This window comes from Ascaphus truei, chromosome 1 (genome assembly GCF_040206685.1).
Source record: "Ascaphus truei isolate aAscTru1 chromosome 1, aAscTru1.hap1, whole genome shotgun sequence".
Taxonomy (NCBI): Eukaryota; Metazoa; Chordata; class Amphibia; order Anura; family Ascaphidae; genus Ascaphus; species Ascaphus truei.
This window is the reverse complement of record NC_134483.1, coordinates 349,715,277-349,736,792: the sequence shown is the minus strand read 5'-3', so window position 1 is coordinate 349,736,792 and position 21,516 is coordinate 349,715,277. Positions and strand designations below refer to the sequence as shown.

At 41.9% G+C, this 21,516-nt stretch overlaps 1 protein-coding gene across 2 annotated transcripts in view; it reads right to left on the bottom strand.

The window, feature by feature from the left end:
• SLC9B2 (solute carrier family 9 member B2) overlaps window positions 1–21,516 on the bottom strand; it is a 62,418-nt gene that overhangs the window by 18,468 nt on the left and 22,434 nt on the right. For both annotated transcript variants that reach the window (XM_075608977.1, XM_075608986.1), the window contains exons 3-7: window positions 21,215–21,395; window positions 20,681–20,851; window positions 15,117–15,259; window positions 14,699–14,826; window positions 13,150–13,325 (exon numbers count right to left, since the gene is read on the bottom strand). In XM_075608977.1, coding sequence (XP_075465092.1) covers window positions 13,150–13,325; window positions 14,699–14,826; window positions 15,117–15,259; window positions 20,681–20,851; window positions 21,215–21,395 — 799 coding nt within the window. The remainder of the gene's footprint in view (window positions 1–13,149; window positions 13,326–14,698; window positions 14,827–15,116; window positions 15,260–20,680; window positions 20,852–21,214; window positions 21,396–21,516) is intronic.

The following is a 21,516-nucleotide window of genomic DNA, read 5'->3' as shown; positions in this document are numbered from 1 at the left end:
AGGGAGAGACATGGGGAGGTGGGAGACGTATTGGGGGGATGGGGAGAGAGATATGGAGAGGTGGGAGACATATTGGGGGAGGGGGAGAGAGAGACATGGAGAGGTGGGAGACATATTGGAGGGAGGGGGAGAGAGACACAGGGGGAAGGTGAGAGAGAGACACTGGGGGAAGGTGAGAAAGAGAGAGAGACTGGGGGAAGGTGAGAGAGAGAGACACTGGGGGAAGGTGAGAGAGAGACACTGGGGGAAGGTGAGAGAGAAAGACACAATGGTGAGAGAGTGAGTGTGAGAGAGTGAGTGTGAGAGTGAGTGTGTGTTCTGGCACGGGAGGAGGTGGTTCCAGCTAAACGGAGGGATGAAGGTAAGGCAGAGATGGCAGAATTGATTGAGGGACTTGGGAGGAGGATGAGTTTTGGGGGTCTGAGGGCTATTCTTTGGGTCAGGGCGGTCACTTGGGAGTATTGATCAGCAGGGGAGATTCATCAGTACCCCCCCTTGAGTTTGGTTATGGGGATCCCTGGGCAACATTTAAAAAGGGAATAAATAAATAATACATAATACTGGTAGGTAGGAGTGGATGACACTGGGGAAAGCAAATGGGAGAAGGAAACAAGGGAGGGGAAGGGGAAAAAAAGGGGAGGGGGAGGGAAGGAAGGTAGCAAAGAGGTGGATTAATGCCCCTCAAATGGACTGCCTTTGTGCACCAGAAAAAAACATATTACCAGATGCCAGCAAACAATAAAATAAACAGTGATCCAATACTAGTATACTGCCTGTGTGCACGCCTGCAGCCCAAGCGATTTGTGAACTTGGCTGCAGGAGATTGTAGATGTGTGCCGGACGCGTCACAAAGCTGGTTCGTCCTCATTGGCGGAACCAGCTCACGTGCGCTGACGTCATGTGATTTTGATTACATCAGGCAGGGGGGCCCGAGAAATGTCATGGATAAAAAGGGGGGCTCGGCTTAAAGTTTGCTCACCCCTGAATACAGTGTGACCATCTGCACCATCCTGTTTCCCTTTTTTGGGGGGTTTCCTGTATCTGCCTGAGAAATCCATCTTAGATATCACCACACTAAAGTCCTATACTTCAACTCAGACTCCCATTGGGGATCAAGGCATCTTTATCTTTATGTCAATGTGAGTGCATCTTATGATTTTTCCATTAGCCACTATTGATATACAGAGTTGCACTATTGTGTGGTTTTTTTCTGTTTTTCTCTATCTGCGCTCCCCATTTTTATGCATCATCTATACCAGGGGGGCACAAACTTTTTTCCCTGCGCCCCCCTGCCGGCTGTCCCCTCATTCCCGCGCCCCCCCCAACCCCAACTTACCCGCGCTCCGGCGTAATGACGTCACGTTGCCATAGCAACGTGACATCACATGACCTCGCAGCGTCATTTTGACGCCACGTTGCCATGGCGACGCAGGGAGGAAGCCGCCGAAGCCACGGTAAGTAAGGTTTACAGAGGCCCTGCAGCTCCCCCGGCACTTAATTTAAGTGCCTTCGGGAAGCGCGCGGGGCCTCTGTAAACCCCGCGCCCCCCGTCGGCAGTGTCGCGCCCCCCCTGGGGGTCGCGCCCCACAGTTTGCGCACCGCTGATCTATACTGATAACCAAAGAGGAAGGTTCAACGGGGTTTGAGCTGCATTAATCGGTTGTTTATATTTATGTTATTTTGGCCTATTTAGTGACTGCACTATTCTCACTGATATCGTTTCAGTGTACCCTCCATCACATCACTTGGTGTGTGTTATCTTTTCACATTTTTTAACATCTTATAACTTTATTGAATACAATCTCTGGAGTGCGGGTGAATATCTGTTCACATGAATGAATGCAGATATGAATTTTTATGATACAGGATCCCAAGGGTATTCACTTCTCAATCGTGTATTTAACAAAAAGGAGTTCTGTTTCATCTATATATCCACATGGTACCTTGGATGTGACATTGCACACTTAGATGGTGTCATTAAAGGTTCAAAGAGGGTATGTATATCTTCATAGCGCCATTAATGTACATAGCGCTTCACAGAAGTAATACATGTTGTAATTGTATAAATAACAAATAATACAAATAACACAGGATGGGAAGAAGTGCTTTCAGACATAAAAGTGACATTTAGGAAAAGGACTCCCTGCCCCGAAGATCTTACAATCTAATTAAACTATAATAAACTCTGTCCAGTTCCGGCCAGGAATAGCCCCAGATGAAAACGTCACTTCCACACCAAAACCGGTCGTGCAGCATGGCCACGGTTTGGCTATTCTAAAATGCGGTAATAAATGTCTATATTTTTTTTAAGTGGAACTTCGTTGCTGGCAGGGGTGAATTTCCTTAATTGGAGATGGAAGTAAAGTAACGGATGTGACGTCATTGTTGGCAAAAGAGGCAGTCGGTGTGCGTCAGTGTGGGCAAAAGAAGCTGTTGCATGTGTAGCAGCCGTCGGCGTGGCGCGCATGCCCCTCCCCCACTCTGAAGGACTAACACACACAGAGATACACAGAGACACACACACACGCACACGTGAATTCACAGTTAGTATAAATATAGGTTTAAATAGCTAAAACAGGATATGTGCCAAGGACGCACGTTCTAAATCAAACTTCTTTGTGTTTTGTCACTGAAATCGTATTTTGATTTTTAATTAAAAAAATCACCATCACAAATACAATTTGTGACAAAACAGTGACAAAAGACAAATATTTTTCACTTAAAATGCGCGTGCTCGGCCTACACACTATTTATTTATTTTTTAACATGTCAGTCTATATGTTATCACTATTGCTACTTTTGAAAAAGAGAGAGTATATGCTATTTCCTCTAGATGTTCATGTATCCAGTGACTCCTCCCTGATGGGGTTTCAGTGTCTACCTCCCAGGTGAGAGTGGAAGCTGTGCCAGGCACGCATTGAGTTTGCAAACGGAGATCAATCTCAGCATGAGGTTTTAACAAGACAGAGCTAAAGATCAGGCGCACTTGAGTTGAGATAAAGACTAACCTCATTACACCATCTGAGTAATGGAAGGTCCACTGCATTGGACGGAAATGGCATGTCAATACATTTTATACCACTGATAAATGATTTGGGAGTGCTGCTCTCGCTCTTCATGTAGATATTCGGGAGACTTCCCTCTGAGACAAGCACATGCAAATATTTTGTTACACCTCTTTTTTTTGAAGATCTACAGATGAAACAAAACTCTTTTGTTAAATACCCGGTTAAGGAGTGAATACCCTCAGGATCTTGTATCAAACATCTATATTGGTATCCATTCATGCACCTTCTGTCACAGAGCTGGAGATGGTGAGGAGATTGTGGGAGCGCTGTGCGTCTGACAGTGGTTGTGGTTTACGTGCGCTTTTTGCACTGAATCTGTGATTGTAATTTATCCACGACATACTTTCTTAAATGATAAACAATATTATGCTATGTTTCCTTGTTCTTCCTCTTGTGTTTTTTCTAAATGGAATACATTCTCTCTCCGATTGCTTGAGAACTACTAGAACAGAAGGACAATCCTCTGTTCAGCTGATCTTTTCAAACGCTCTATTACATCCCAGTATATGTGAGTGAGGTAATACCCACATACCCATTTCACACTTCCAATATTTTATGTTGTTGCACTATGCTTGTCCCTTTGTTTTATATTTCCTTTCATATCAGAGGAACCTTTGCACTCTGGCGTTTGGTGCACCTTCTATGTCACAGCTACTTGATTCAATATAGAATCTTACTTGGTTGTTTGATACAGATATTATTGAGCTGTTTTGAGATTTATACTTGATCCTAGTACAGGGGTCTATTGTGTTATTATGCTTGGAGATCCCTGGATATCTATCGATCTACAGATATATCATATACATATACTGTTGGGTCCGGAAATAATTGGACACTGACACAATTTTCATAATTTTGGCTCTGTACGCCACCACAATGGATTTGAAATGAAACAACCGAGATGCAATAGAAGTGCAGACTTTCAGCTTAAATTCAAGGGGTTGAACAAAAATATCGTATGAAACGTTTAGGAATTGCAACCATTTTCATACACAGTCCCCTTATTTCAGGGGCTCAAATGTAATTGGACAAATTAACACAATCATAAATATGTTAATTTTTAATACTTTGTCGAGAATCCTTTGCAGGCAATGACTGCTTGAAGTCTGGAACACATTGACATCACCAAACGCTGTGTTTCCTCCTTTGTGATGCTTTGCCAGGCCTTTACTGCAGCTGTCTTCAGTTGTTGTTTGTTCGTGGGTCTTTCTGCCTTAAGTTTTGTCTTCAGCAAGTGAAATGCATGCTCGATCGGGTTGAGATCAGGTGATTGACTCGGCCCTTGCAGAATATTCCACTTCTTTGCCTTAAAAAACTCCTAGGTTGCTTTCACAGTATGTTTGGGTCATTGTCCATCTGTAAAGTGAAGCGCCGTCCAATCAACTTAGCTGAATTTGGCTGAATCTGAGCAGACAATATATACCTATACACTTCACAATTCACCCGGCTGCTTCTGTTTGTCACATCATCAATAAACACTAGTGACCCAGTGCCATTGTAAGCCATGCATGCCCATGCCGTCACACTGCCTCCACCGTGTTTTACAGATGATGTGGTATGCTTCGGATCATGAGCCGTTCCAAGCCTTCTCCATACTTTTTTCTTCCCATCATTCTGGTACAGGTTGATCTTAGTTTCAGATGTCCAAAGAATGCTGTTCCAGAACTGGGCTGGCTTTTTTAGATATTGTTTGGCAAAGTTTAATCTGGCCTTTCTATTCTTGAGGTTTATGAATGGTTTGCACCTTGTGGTGAACCCTCTGTATTTGCTCTCGTAAAGTCTTCTCTTTATTATTTATGGGAGACTTGGATAATGATATGCCTACCTCCTGGAGAGTGTTCTTCACTTGGCTGGATGTTGTGAAGGGGTTTTTCTTTACCATGAAAAGGATCCTATGATCATCCACCACTGTTGTCTTCCGTGGACGTTCAGGCCTTTTTGTGTTGCAGAGCTCACCAGTGCGTTCTTTTTTTCTCAGAATGGACCAAACTGTTGATTTGGCCACTCCTAATGTTCCTGCTATCTCTCTAAGGGATTTTCTTTTTTTTTGCAGCCTAAGGATGCCCTGTTTCACTTGCATTGAGAGCTCCTTTGACCGCATGTTGTTGGTTCACAGCAACAACTTCCAAATGTGAATGCCACACCTGGAATTAACTCTAGACCTTTTACCTGCTTAATTGATGATGAAATAACAAAGGAATAGCCCACACCGGTCCATGAAACAACTTTTGAGTCAATTGTCCAATTACTTTTGGTCCCTTGAAAAAGAGGGGGCTACATATTAAAGAGTTGTAATTCCTAATCCCTTCCTCCAATTTGGATGTGAATATCCTCAAATTAAAGCTGATAGACTGCACTTTAAGCCCATATTCATTATTTAACTGTAACTTGAATTTATTTTGGGACACAGCCGAAATAACAAAACTTGTATCAGTGTCCAATTATTTCCGGACTTAACTGTATACTGTATACAGTGGTGTGAAATAGAAAGTACACCCTCTTTGAATTCCATGGTTTTACATATCAGGACATAATAACAATCATCTGTTCCTTAGCAGGTCTTAAAATTAGGTAAATACAACCTCAGATTAACAACAACACATGACATATTTATTTAACAAAAATAAAGCCAAAAAGGAGAAGCCATGTGTGAAAAACGAAGTATACCTTATGATTCAATAGCTTGTCGAACCACCTTTAGCAGCAATAACTTTCAGTAATCGTTTTCTGTATGACTTTATCAGTCTCTCACATCGTTGTGGAGGAATTTGGGCCCACTCTTCTTTACAACGTTGCTTCAGTTCATTGAGGTTTGTGGGCATTTGTTTATGCACAGCTCTCTTAAGGTCCTGCCACAGCATTTCAATCGGGTTAAGGTCTGGACTTTAACTGGGCCATTGCAACACCTTGATTCTTTTCTTTTTCAGCCATTTTGTTGTAGATTTGCTGGTGTGCTTAGGATCATTGTCCTGTTGCATGACCCAATTTCGGCCAAACTTTAGCTGTCGGACTGATGGCCTCACATTTGACTCTAGAATACTTTGGTATATAGAGGAGTTCATGGTCAACTCAATGTCTGCAAGGTTCCCAGGTGGCAGCAAAACAAGCCCAAATCATCACCCCTCCACCACTGTGGTTGGCAGTTGGTATGAGGTGTTTGTGCTGATATGCTGTGTTTGGTTTTCGCCAAACGTGGCGCTGTGCATTATGGACAAACATCTCCACTTTGGTCTCGTCTGTCCAAAGGACATTGTTCCAGAAGTCTTGTGGTTTGTTCAGATGCAAATTTTGAAACCTAAGCCATGCTGCCATGTTCTTTTTAGAGAGAAGAGGCTTTCTCCTGGCAACCCTTCCAAACAAACCATACTTGATCAGCCTTTTTCTAATTGTACTGTCATGAACATTAACATTTAATATGCTAACTGAGGCCTGTAGAGTCTGAGATGTAACTCTTGGGTTTTTTTGCAATTTCTCTGAGCATTGCACGGTCTGACCTTGGGGTGAAATTAATGGGACATCCACTCCTGGGATGGTTGGCAACTGTCTTGAATGTTTTCCCACTTTTGAATAATCTTTCTCACTGTAGAATGATGGACTTTAAATTGTTTGGAAATGGCCTTATAACCCTTCCCAGATTAATGGGCAGCAACAATTGCTTCTCTAAGATCCTTGCTGATGTCTTTCCTCCTTGGCATCATGTTAACACACACCTGAATGCTCCAGACCAGAAAACTGCTAAAACTTTGGCTTTTATAGAGGTGGTCACATTTGCTGATGATCAATTAATCAAGGGCATTTGATTAGCAGCATCTTAATTCCTATGGAAGCAGTAAGGGTGTACTTAGTTTTTCACACATAGCTTCTCCATTTTGGCTTTATTTTTGTTAAATAAATCATGACACGGTGTAATATGTCATGTATTGTTGTTCATCTGAGGTTGTATTTACCTAGTTTTATGACCTGCTAAGGAACAGATGATTGTTATTATGTCCTGATATGTAATCCCATAGAATTCAAAGAGGGTGTACTTTCTTTTTCACATACATACATATATATATATATATATATATATATATATATATATATATATATATATATATATATATATATATATATATATATCATACAGGTTTTAAGTTATGGTGGGTGAAAAAGGCGACAAGAAACCTCCTCCTCCTTATCCGTTCAGTCGAGTACGACTCTCGGCTATATGACTCAATGGATCAGTGTTCTCTATGTCTTCTGATCTCTCACGGCTTTTTTCAATTCAACTATGTTCAGCCCATTATCTTTCTTGATGTTATCTAGCCAGCGTTTCTTGGGCGGCCTCATCCTCTTTTGCCACCGATCATTCCAAGCATGACATCCTTCTCAAGCGAATTGCTTCGCATGATGTGACCATAGTAGGAGAGCTTTTGCTTTGTTATCTTGGCCTCCAGTGAGATTTTTGTTTTGATCCATTCCAGAACTGCTTGGTTCGTTATTCTGGCTGCCCACGGAATGCGTAGCAGACGTATCCAGCACCACAGTTCAAATGCATCGATCTTTTGCCTGTCTACCTTTCTCAGAGTCCAGGTTTCGAAGCCATATGTTGCTATTGGGAAAACGATCATACTGACCAATCTGCATTTGGTTGCCAGGCTGATGTCTTTACTCTTCCAAATGTTGTTCATACTGATCATCACATTTCTTCCAAGTGTCAACCTTCTCTTGATCTCAGGGGTGCAGTTGCCATCGCAATCAAATTTGAAGCCAAGAAAGATGAAATCTTTAACCACTTAAATTTCTTCATTGTTGATATTGATATTAACGTCCGCATTGTTTGCTGTTGTCATGATCTTTGTCTTCTTAATGTATAGGCGCAGTCCAACCTTCTCACTTTCTTCTTTGACTTTCATGATCAGATGTTCGAGATCCTTCTTGTTTTCAGCAAGCAGGGTGGTATCGTCTGCATATCGGAGTTTATTGATGTTTTTGCTGCCTATTTTCACGCCAATCTTGGGCTCATCCAGGCCTGCTCGCTGCATGACTGTTTCTGCATACATGTTGAAAGCTGAGGGCGACAGGATACATTCTTGGCGTGTGCCCTCTCCGATCTTGAACCAATCCGTGTCTCCATATGGCGTTCGGACTGAAGCTTCTTGTTGTGCCCATTTCCTTCAGGCAGGTCCAGAGCTTGTTATGCTCAATTACATTGAATGCCTTTGAATAATCGATGAAACACATGTAGAGATCTTTCTGATACTCCCTGTTTTTTTCCATAATCCATCAAAGGTTGCAATGTGCCTCTGCCTTTCCTGAAGCCAGTTTGCACCTCTGGCATTTCCACATCGACGGTTGTACTCAAGCGTTGTTGGATAATGTTCAGAAGGATTTTGCTTGCGTGTCGTATCAAGGCTATGGTGCGGTAATTCGCGCAATCCTTTGTGTCACCCTTCATCCCAATTCCGAAGAATACTGCGCTTTTCCATTCTTTCAGCCACTCACATATGCTCCATATGCGTTGACATAACACTGTTAATGTTCCCACTGGTATGGGCTTAAGCAATTCTGCTGGTATGCCGTGGATTCTTGGGGCTTTTCGGTTGGCTAATTGCTTCATTGCCCATATGACTTCTTCCTCCAGAATATCTGTCTCCAGTTCCAGTGTCTCATTCTCCTCCGCCGGATGGTTCCGATTTTCACTTTCGTACAACCTCTCCATGTATTCTTTCCACCGACCACGTATTGCTTGCTGGTCATGCAATTCCTGGCCATTGCTCCCACGAACTGTTGCCTTCCAAGCCTTGAATTGAATGTTGACCGTGCCTTCTTCACGTGGGTGTAGAGTTCTCGCGTATGACCTTTCCTGCTCGCTTCCTCCATCTTCTGGCACTGTTCATTCCAGACTCTTTATCCTTTGTGGCCTTTCTTTGGAATTCTGCATTCAGCCTTCTGAAATCTTCTCTGTTCATATTAGCTTTGGCCTTTCTTCTCTCTTCTGCGATGCTGATGGTCGAATGGGAAATCCACTGGGCTAATTTCGATGGTTTCTTGTACGGGACATGTTCTAAGGCTTTTTCGATAACACATGCTTTCCTTCTTCCCACATCTCGTCTGGGTACCCCCTTAAAAGTCCAACCATTCTCCTCATAATGGAGTTGGGTGTTGCAACGGTATACTGTAACTATGCTGGCTAAGCGGCTCTGGGCTGGGGAAAGACCTGGCAACCACCATCAGTATTCTGCCCAAAATATTCTATGGATCAACGACTCAACAATGATTCCAACATGGTACTGGAAAGTGGGACCCCTAGGCTAGAAGGCACCCGAATTGCGACTGGGGAAGAGCAAGGAGGTGGTTGGAGTAGCTGGGGCAGTGATGACGTGTATAGGATAAATCCGTTGGGACACCCATCTGCTAATGTGGCCCGCAGCAAAACAACCACTCTGCGCTTCACAAAACCATACAAGATTGGAACGTGAACAATCTGAATGCAGGAAAATTGGACATTGTGAAAAGGGAAATGAAATCGACTGAACATCTACATATTGGGCATCAGCGAAATACATTGGACTGGCAAAGGCTTCTTCAATTCCGGCGAGCACACGTGTATTACTCTAGCAATGACACCACCAGATGGCAAGGCGTGGGTTTATCGTGAACAAGAAAATTGCCAAAGACACCGAGAGTTATGAGACACTCAGTGACCGAATAATGGCCATCCGAATCAGAGGGAAACCTCGTAACATCACGGTTCTGCAAATATACTCCCCAACAGCAGACACACCTGAAGAGGAAGTGGAAGTTCTATGACGAACTTCAGGATGCCCTAAGCCAAACACCCAATAAAGATATTATCTACATTATTGGTGATTTCAACTCCAAAGTGGGAACTATGGCAGAACCTGAAATCGTTGGAAGATTCTGTTTAGGAGTGCGGAACGAGGCAGGAGACCGAGCTAACGATCACCAACACTTGGTTCAAACAACCCAAACGGCGGCTGTACACCTGGACATCATGAAATGGAGAAAACAGAAACCAAATCGACTACATCCTGTGTCAGAAGAAGTGGCAGAGCTCGATCTTGGCTGTGAAGACATACCCTGGCGCCGATTGTGGATCAGATCATCAACTGCTGGTAGCCACAGTCAAACTCAGATTCTACAACACCAAACAAACGGCAGCCGCAAAGAAATTCAACACAGACAAGATCTGCCCCAGCTACGCAGTCGAAGTAAAGAACAGATTTGACCTCCTCGCTACAGAAGAAAGGCACCCAGACGAGATGTGGGAAGAAGAAACCTCCACCGTATAGCATATAGCAAAATAAAAATATCACTTATGTGAGTGTCTGTGAGTGGTTTCTCTGGCTTTGCATATAATCCTATGCTGTGCTTAAAAGCTGTGTTAACAGCGAGCATTATCTTATAAGGGTTCCATGTAAAAATGGTTTTCAGGCAAAAGGTGACACAGTGTGCTCATTTGTATGTCATTTCCCAGAATCCCTTGCTGCAGTGGAAGCACTGTATGCTAGGTGATAATGGTGAAAGGCAGGGTTGCAGACCTGTCTAAGACATGTGAATGTGCTCACAAGTGATCTTTTTATTTGATATATATATATATATATTTTTTTGTTTTTTTTTCTTACTGTAGCACCAACAATGAAGTGCTGACTGTGTCTCCCATTGCCCCCCCAGCGTGATTGTCAGCTGTCCGTGGGTGCGACTGGGCTGCCTCTCCCATTGCTCCCTCGTGCCCCTGCACAACTATCAGCTGGGCGGTGCGGTGGTAGAAGTGCCGGCTGACTCTCCCATCCCCCCTCCCGGGCGACCATCAGCTGGGCGGTGCAGCTGCAGAAGTTCCGCCGGCTGCATCTCCCGTTTGTGTGTCTCTGCGTGTGTTTGTGTGTCTCTGCGTGTGTTTGTATGTCTCTGCGTGTGTTTGTGTGTCTCTGCGTGTGTTTGTGTGTCTCTGCGTCTGTATGTGTGTCTGTCTGTATCAGTCTGTGTCTCCTCTCCCCTGTCGAATCTCTGTGTGAACTGCAGGAGGTGCAGAAGGAGCTGTGTGAATGTGTGTGTGTCTGTGTGTCCCTCCATTCTCTTCATTCTCTCTTTACACCCCTTCCCTCCATTTTCTCCCTCCCCCTTCCCTCCATTCCCTCCTTCCCCCCCTTCCCTCCATTCTCTCCTCCCCTTCCCTCCATTCTCTCCTCCCATTCCCTCCATTCTCTCCTTCACCTTCTTGTCTCCAACCCCCATTCCTTCCATTCTCTCCCTCCCCCCTTCCCTTCCCTCCCCCTTCTCTCTATTCTCTCCTTCCCCCCCATCCATCCATTCTCTCTCCGCTCATCCGATACTGTCTCTCTCTCCCCATTCTGTGTCTGCCTCCCTCTAGTGTAGTGTAATGTATGCTATTGTCTTCTAGTTAAAAAAAATAAATTCTACACATTTTATATTGTGGGGGTTTTCCTCCCCAATTTTTTTATTAAATCAAGGGTGCGTCTTAGAATCGAGGAAATAGGGTACCTATACTTAGTACTAATGCTGCGGCCGTTATTCGAACACATCTCGGCGCCGATTTTGAGTTCTCTGCTGTACCCCACGCAGCATGAACGTGGCCAATCGCCCCAGGCACCCGCGCTTATCGCGGATGTTTTGTTTGCATTTCATGGATTCTGTTTCTTCGTTTGCAATAAAGTGGATGAATTGTAATGTGTACAGTACTGTGCTACTGTGTCAATTTCATGTTTTTTTTTTAAAAGCCAGAACACTCAAATTTGTTTTTCTGCACTCGCCGCGCTCGCATCTTAGTGCGGGAAGGCTGGAATTCATCCCGCGGTTTCAAATCGGGATTCCGACGTACATGACGCGTGAAGTATTTGAATAGCGGCCGCTGCATCAGTACTCTGTCTGTAAGGCTCATGACAAACACCTTAGATTGTAAGCTTTTCAGGGCAGGGTCTCCTTTTGCCTTATGTTATCATTTACCTGCTGCACTAGTCCCTATTGTTTGTAATGTATTTACCTTGTATTGTAATTGTGTTAAAGCGCTGCATACGTACATTGTTGGGACGATATAAATACAATTGTACATACAATAGTCAATAACCAAGGACCCCATGATAAAAAGTATAGCCTGAAGCATAATCGGACGTTTTGTTTTAATTTCATGGATTCTGTTTCTTCGTTTGCAATAAAATGGATGAATTGTAATGTGTACAGTACTGTGCTACTGTGTTAATTTCATGTTTTTAAAAGCCAGAACACTCAAATTCGTTTTTCGTTGTCTCTGGGAGTAACAGGACCAGCCTCACATACGAAACCCCCATGGGATATATCAGGTCACTCAGCAACTCTCTTACAGTTTTATTAAAAACCAAGTAGACAAAACTCTGGTCTATCTTTATAATAATCTCTAATAATTACTGACATCAAGTGCCTTAAACATGTCACGAACACATGGGTGTGTGTGTGTGTGTTAGTGTAGCCTCTTATCCTACTCGCTTGTCAGGCTAGTTCTCGAAATCATGATTCAAGGTCAATTTAGATTGTAATTGTAAACAGACACTTTTTCTATTATATTTATACATTTTAATTCATGTATGGGGTCCTGCCATTTAGCTTGAGGGGCCACAATTTGCATTAAATTTCCTTTGAAATCTCTGAGAAGCATATACCCACCAGATTCAGCTTCACTCTGCAGGCCAATAAAAGCATTGTACATTGTTGCAGCTTCCTACTGGTGATACAGCGGCCATTTTTTGTGTTAATTACAAATTGGCTAGATTATTTCTTTGTGCTTTCAGCTCTGTGGGACACCTCACATCAAATAATGTTAAACAAACACACACACAAAAAGCAATCTACTTTCTGGGAGTGATTAGTGCTTTAAACTAATACACTGATTTACTGTCTGTTCCTAATGACAAAATGACCTGACCCTTATATTATAACATTGTGCCCTAGGGACCTTCTGAAATGATGTAAGGTTTCGCTTCACTCAGTTGTAGTCATGTCCTAATAGTTAGTGTAAACACATGAGGCTTACAGTGTAACATGAAAAGCAGGCAGCATTAATAGGCCAGCGTGAAGAATTTACCTGATGAGAAGGCCATGGCCAAGCATGTATTGAAGCCTGTTATAGCAAAGATGTCATCAAAGCTACCAGCAGCCATTAGCAACGTTGGGATACCCTTATCTACCCCAAATCCTCCTTTCTGCAAAATTAGCATGGAAGGGACCACAACAGCAGGAGATACAGCACCTAGGACAAAACTAAAGATCACATACAACATAAGAATATACAGTATCTCTTTGTTGTCCAAGATGAAGCAACAAAGAAGCAGCTAAAGTTTACCACATATTAAATACCAGCAATTCATATAATCATGCAATGAGGGCAATGTCTGTCAGATCTGATTTTACATCAGTTTTTCTTTTCAGAAATAGCAAACTACAGGAGAGTTTCACAATACAATGGTCATGTAGTTTTGGGGTTAGCAGTTTTGCCGTAATATATACCTGACAATATATTGCTAGAACCCAAGCTTGATTTGTGATCACCTATATTTTTATTCACAGTGTCTTATTTTATATATATTTTTCTTTTTTGCTTCTTTTTGTTTTGTATGATCTTGTTCTACATAACAGTTAAGTTGCAGTGAGTAAAAATGTGACAAAACTCCTCCATTGTACATTAGTAATAAAAAACACATATCACATTTATGTCTCAGACAGATCAGACACGTTACTACACAAGCATGCAGCGATCTCACTGTAGCCATGGATTCTGGGTAATGACATGCAAATGAGCTCTCCTAGTGTCACATAGTGCTTCTATCTATGTTCACGTGTAGGAATAAGGTGAAGGGGATCAATGTTAATGTGCTGATCAAAAGTCACTTATCCTTCATATATTTTTAAAATCTGACTACATAAAGAGATGAAGAAAAACATAAGCATTTAATATAGTCATCAACTATCATTATTCACTGAGGGAAACAACAGATACAGATACTGCATTGAATTTGAACCTACTGGCACTAATCATCTTTTATTTGCACATATGGACAAACGGATTTGTGGTAACCTGAAACGTCACTTGCAACCCATGCCACAATTCCAGTACACAACTTATTTATAACTGACCTAAGGATATTTTAAATGGACGTACTGACCGTTTTAAGTGGGTTTATCACATATTAGCACTTGCACCATAAAGGTAAACCTTTTCAGGCTCCTTTGTCAGATTGAACTGAGACTAGGACAAAACTTGGAGTTTTATTATGAACGGGCACTTGAGAAAAACAAATTACATTTTCTGCTTTAAATACCATCTTCTACTGTATGAGATGCATTTACTTTTGTTTGAGCATCTTAAGGCCATTTTTAGCCTCGTATCTCTTTTACCTGTTATTATGAGTCATAATTTGTCATAAGGGTTGGAAGGATCTTGATACAAGATTTTCGATTGTAAGCCTTTGGGGACAGAGATTCCTTTCCCTCTATTGTGTGCTTGTATGTTTGATTGAGTCTACCCTTGCTTGTCAAACATTTATTACGGGCTCTCTCAGGCAGGGACTGTCTCAGCTACATAAGGAAGTGCGGAAAAATTAAACAAAAAAACAATTATATAGAAAATACGTTACCCCAACATAAATCCCCAGATCAGGGGCAGCCCCATGAGAAAGTGAGAGAGAACTGCAGCTGCACAGGATTCAATAGCACATGGACCCAGAGAAAGGCGTAAACAAACAGTCTTAAGCTTTCTGAGAGCCTAAAAAAAAAATTGTATCAAATTTAAATTCATAACATTTGATCACAGCAAGAATAGTTAAAAAAAACTACTTCAATGTGTTGGTTCTGAAGATGTCTTCTTTGCATCATCTCCCCCAGGTCCTTCCCACCAAAAAAAAAATGATGTTAAAATTAGGCTCTTATGGATGATACAGTGAGATTACACCGTGTTAAAATGTCACCCAGAAAATTGTAATCATTGTTAAGGTTCTAATTCACAAATCACAATGTGCTTATAAGGTGGTTAAGGAAATCTAAATGACGTTTTACCTTCGGGTCCAGCCCAAGTCCTGCTCGTGTCAAGATGATGGCTAAGGCAATGTTTCTCAAGGCAGCAGACCACGTGTAACTGATCTGTACTTGGTCAGTGACAAATGGGATGTTTCGTATAAGAAAACCAGCTAGCAGCATCCCTAAAAAAAGAACAAATGGGAAAGACTTTCTCTATCAATATAACCTTTACGTTTTATACTGTAGCAACAAAATAGAGATATCCTAATCCTTTTGCTTCCAGATTGTAAAGATCTCTAGTAGCAAAATGGCTAAAATTTATATTTAGATACATTAATACATTTTGTTCTTGTAGACATCTCTTGTTGATGTTGTTTTTCTAAGTCTATGTCCTCATTTTGTCTGTTTTTCTTATGGCCACACCTTGCTCCTCTTTTTCTTCAGTATTCTAGATTGACTATGGTTCAAAACGGTCTCCACATTCAGCAATGGTAACATTTGCCTTTGGGATTGACATGGAAAGTTCTTACTCTGTATACTGGAAAAAGAAGGGGGTCCTCCAGCGCATACTGTAGGCTCAAGCAACTTGTGTAGACATAGAAAAATACAGGAAATGAGTAGACAATTATTGCAATAAATTGGTGGTGGAACAGGTGTATTCACAGATGAAATTCAAGTTCCACTATCGCAATAATGTTCCCAAATGTAAACTTTCAATATTCTTAAACAATTAATATAATGGCTATTTAGTAAAACATTATATTCAGATCAATTTGAAGTTAAATCAATAAAGTAACACCACTAATTGTGGTCAATGTTGCACTTCAATGCAGATCTCAGGTTGACATATTGATTGAAATAGCTTTCACCTGATTTTTAAACTTTTTAATCCTCTGGTTTGTCCAAATGTCAGTAGATGTTTTATATACTTATAGTAGGGTCCCCTGGTGCGTGCCCAGTGTTCCCTTACCTCCCGGCACGGTCGAGCCTAGCAGCGGAGGTAGGGTCAGGTATGGGCAGCACTGCGGGGGAGTAGGGAGTGGTGAACGCCTCGCTGGAAACTCCCGCGGCTCCCTCCACAGGGCGCCGCCATATTGGAAGCTTACGCATGCGCAGAGGCACAGTAGGGAGCGGCGGCCATTACACGAAGCTCCGCCTGGGGAACTACAAGCCCCATAATGCATAGGGGCGAAGAACACATGACGCCAGGGAGCCAATAGCGCGGCCGGATTTCCCTGCACAGAATAAGATACATTTCGCACGCTGTGAAGACCACGTCAGTCGGTGCTGGGACATGGTTAGGGGAGTTTGTGTGTGCAGGGGTCCTTGACCCTCTGCACTAGGCCAGATATCCCCCTAGGCCCCAGCTAGGCCCCGACTCACTTGTAAAGAATGTGGCTGCTTTAGGGACAAGCCCTTAGGTAGGGACTCTGCCCCATTACAATTTGGTAGTCAGGGACACAGCTGCCATGCTGCACAGCCCTGCAAGGTGGGTTCTGGGACCAGAGCCCCAAAGGACACAGAGACTATTCTGAAGGTGATATTATCCATGCCGGAATTCACCCACCGCGCAGCGGACGACAACGTTGGATCAGACGGATCCCCTTTTGTTACTCTGCTATACCTGGGTGCAGGAGCCCCGGGCAGGTATATAACAAGTGCACTAACACTCCACAGTATAGCGCTATCTCCAACACATCTTGGGGTGGGCCTTGACATTGGGGCATGGACATCAGGGAATTGGTGTCTGGCACCCATGGTACTTTGGGACACACTGTGATTCTGGTGAGGGATTTATATCTTGCAATGAGATACAGAGTATCTATGATATTGCGTACTGAGGTTATTGTTGTGTTATATTGGTATGCTGTGTATAGTAAACTGTTTTAGCCATAACTTGGTGTATGTGGTTACTGTATGTGGGTCCTGTGTCACGGGTCATTCTACACTCTAGAATCCTGCACAGGTGGAGGCACTGTTATTGTAAGTATCGTTCCAGAAGGATACACCCCAGGCTCTCACTGGCGGAGAGTCAGGCTTCCTGTGAGCCCAACATGTATTGCACCACACCTGATAATACAGATATATTCCCACACATGTCCCCATCAGCGATTGGGTGGGGGAGGGGGCGGGGGAACTGTGTTACATACTTGTAACCCAAATGGAACTCCAAGGTATTTTCTTATTTCAATCAGGGTATTTAGCTTGACAAAATAGAAGAGATGATATCATGGTACAATACATTTAATAATAGGACTGGTTGAAAACAATATCGCACTCACAGAACAGCAATGGTGTGTCAGCGTTGTGGATAGCTTCCCAGCTTTTGCTGACAGTCTCTGTCCCTCCTTGCTCTGGTCCGCGTGCAGCTCGGTCCAAGGAGATTCAACGAGCCTTACAGACCACCATAATCTGTGTGACACGTTGAATCTCCCTGGACCAATCAAGAACCAGCAGCTCATGAAAGTGCTCGTGAGCAGGACGCGGGGGCGTGCTCCTGCAGGCATCGCTGGCTCCTTACCCCTCCCAAGCTGTGCACAAGCTGGGAGGAAAAAGAAGCTGCAAACTTTCATCTTTGGAAGCCGAGCTGCACGCGAACCAGAGCTAGGAGGGACAGAGACTGTCAGCAAAAGCTAGGAAGCTATCCACAACGCTGACACACTATTGCGGTTCTGTGAGTGCGATATTGTTTTCAACCAGTCCTATTATTAAATGTATTGTACCATGATATCGTCTCTTCTATTTTGTCAAGCTAAATACCCTGATTGAAAAAAGAAAATACCTCAGATTCCATTTGGGTTACAAGTATATAAAACATCTACTGACATTTGGACAAACCAGAGGATTAAAAAGTTGAAAAATCAAGTGAAAGCTATTTCAATCAATATGTCAACCTGAGATCTGCATTGAAGTGCAACATTGACCACAATTAGTGGTGTTACTTTATTGATTTAACTTCAAATTGATCTGAATATAATGTTTTACTAAATAGCCATTATATCAATTGTTTAAGAATATTGAAAGTTTACATTTGGGAACATTATTGCGATAGTGGAACTTGAATTTCATCTGTGAATACACCTGTTCCACCACCAATGTACAGTATTGCAATAATTGTCTATTCATTTCCTGTATTTTTCTATGTCTACACAAGTTGCTTGAGCCTATGCGCTGGAGGACCCCCTTCTTTTTCCTGCTTACTGTTTGGAGGGACGTGGAAATCACGCTTTGGACTCTGGCTGCTGGACTTAAGTATACCCCTATTGGACATTAATATCTGTTGTGTAATTGATTTTTCACTTATATAAGTTATACGTGACAAGTTTATTGTTAGTCTAGTGAATAGTGCTGCTTTCCCTTTCTTATTGTTACTCTATATACTAACTGCATTTAAAAATAAAAATAAACGAAGAACTGACAGGTACAACACAGGTATTGTAGCTATAAATAATGTGTCCTACATGGACACTGCGTGCAAAAACATATGTGTAGCATCAAGTAGCATACACAACTTACTTTTAATTTATCAAGCATTACGGAGAGTGATTATAAGGAGGAAATACATGACGCAACTTCTACGCTTTGTGCAATGGCTCTTTCATATTTTAGTGTAATTAAAAGCATGCAGGTCAGAATTGCTTACGTTTATGTCCCTAAAATAAACATTTGTACCAAACGTATAAAAAAAAATTGCAGACACCTAGCAATAGTAGATTATTAATAGTATTGCTCCAATTTAAAAACCATTTGCTTGATACCCTATCCCCAGGGGCGGAGCTATAGCCCGGGAAGCCCGTGCTCTTGGTTGGCTCGCTCAGGATCGCCGATAGGGGGGAGAGCCGAGACATTTGGCCCAGCAGTCTAGCCGACGACCAAAGAAGTCAGGGCCCCCTTCCTCCTCCAGGCTCCTTAACAGCAACTTGCCAGCTGGACGGGAGCTGAGAGCTATTCTGCGCTCCAGCTACAAGGAGGATACTTTTTGAAAAATTCATTAAACTTTATTTTGAGTTAAATATCTCCGTTGGAATGTGTGACTTTCATTATCAGAAATCCTGAAATTGTCACATTAAGTTAATGATGCAAATGCATGTTCAATACAAGGAAAAGGTTTATACATGTTCCCTCTCAGTCTTGATCTCTCTTCTGATGTAACTCCATTTCTATAGTTACATGGATCTCATTCTGCAAGCGGCATGGCAGTGAAACTGATAATAACCAAACCAGTGAACAAAATATATTTTCTTAAATAGAGAAACACGTGGCAAAACTGTTTCTCTCTGAAAAATAGAGGCTCTGTATACATTTCAGTATATAATAATTACTGAGTTTAGGGTTACATTTTGCAATGTTTACCAACCCCCTGACATGAAGTACAAAACTAGGCATGGGGAAGGTTTTTTAGCATCTGTCACCTAAAACACTAGGAGTACAATATGTCTGGCACTTAAACAATGGAGGAAATTGGGTGGGTAATTAACACACACACAAGGTGGGTTTTTAAAATCAATGCCAATGCTCCAATGCCTTTTTAACACAGACGTTTGTGAGCATAACGGTTCTACCTTTACTGTTCAAAAAGCCTTTTTACACAGAATGAAAGCTATGTTCCTTTCTCTTCTATTTAAGACTACCAAGAAGATTTTTGCTTCACTGATGAGCTTGATTTAAACATCCACCTTGTGAATGTATTAATTACCAACCCCATTTCCTCAGTTATTTAAGTGCCAGACATATTGCACTATTTGTGTTTCTTGTTCGTAATCCCTTACATGTTCCTTGAGAGTTGTGCCCCAACTCTTTTCCAAAATTACATGTACGACCACGTTGAAGGCCTCTTTGAATGGAGCAGCACCTCACCTTTAAAAAAGTGGTGGTAGTTTCTACTTTTATATTTCACTATTTAGTATTCTCATTTTTTACTTTATTTTAATTACCACTTTGACAGTTTACTCTGAAGATTGATGCGCTTGGGTTTTTCTGTTTTGTATCAGTAACCAAAAGTCAGTTTCTAGAGGGAGTGCCACGGGTTGGAGATTGGGAGAAAGGTTTAAATCTGTGTTGAGCAAGCTTTTGAAAGGATTAATGACACAAATGGATTGTGCAGAGTCAAATGAATTAAGGCACATATTTCTGCTTACCTTTATATTCAAATTATTCTGTGCCATAGGAAATACTTTTATTAAGGGTGTATTCACGTTCAGGCAGACATTTTAAAGACGGTACATTATTGTCGTACTAATAAAAAAGAGTGAAAATCCGTATGCAATTACAAAAGTAGGACCTGAGTTCTTAAATTATCCGTTTCTATGAAACTGGGGGAATTGCCTATACTTACCTATTTTACTCTTCTCATCTTTTTCAACTCAGTTACTTCTTTGTTGACTGATAACAGAACAATAGATTTCTACAGAACGTCAGCAAGTATGGCTGTAGAGTTGGCAGTTATGAAGGAAAGATACAGAAGCTGATATTTTATGTGTGGTTTACAATCTATGTTATTTCCCTCAAAAATTTGCCATGACATATGTTAAACAATGAATACAATTTATCAGTAAAGTCAATATTTTCTAAGAATGCTGCTTGAAGACAATATTTGCACTTACCCAGGAGTGGGGGCAAAGGAGGCAGAGTTGGTATCCTAATGAGACCGACAAGTTTCCCCCCAAGGACAGCGCAGAGCAGCAGAGCTAAAATTCCAAAAAGGTTCCCACCAGGCAGACATTCGGGACCGGTTATAGACCAGACAACTCCCCAAACTAGAGCCATCATGGTGACTGGTGAGAAAACAGAATATGCATCCAGTGTCAGTTGTGTACAGTCAAACTTACTTTCTATATATTATAACTTAATAAAAAAATATATGGGCAACTGAAGATGCCAGTAAAAATGTAATTTGTACAAACAGATACCATTTGCTCAACTTTAAAATGTCTACTCTTTACCAGAAAACAAATGGGAGAACGGGATCATTTATCAAAATCTTGTGTGGAGAGGGGCTGTCTAAAATGTCTATAAAGTGCAGCATAAGAGAATTTTGCTTCAGGAGGAATAAAACATGGAAATAATTTTATTAATATGGTACAAGCTTTTAAGTGCTGTATTGCAGCATAATGTTCTATTAATGAGATTCTGTGTACCATTAGTGACTGTTAAAGAGAGGTATCCATGTGGAGGACAGGCACATAGATCCCTCAGCTTCATGCATGCTTTGGACGTCGCTTGGGGATCATTTGGCTGCTGCCCACCATTGTTTAACAGAGCACTTTCTTCTGTAGTGACACTTCCATCTGGAACTTTGGAGCTCACTAAAGACATCTCCTAAAAAATAAAAATAGGATTAAACATGAAATGACCATTCATTATTTCCCACACTGCATCAATATTCCAGTATCATATTATAATAATAAAAACACTTTTTCTACTCCTCCATCCCTTCATT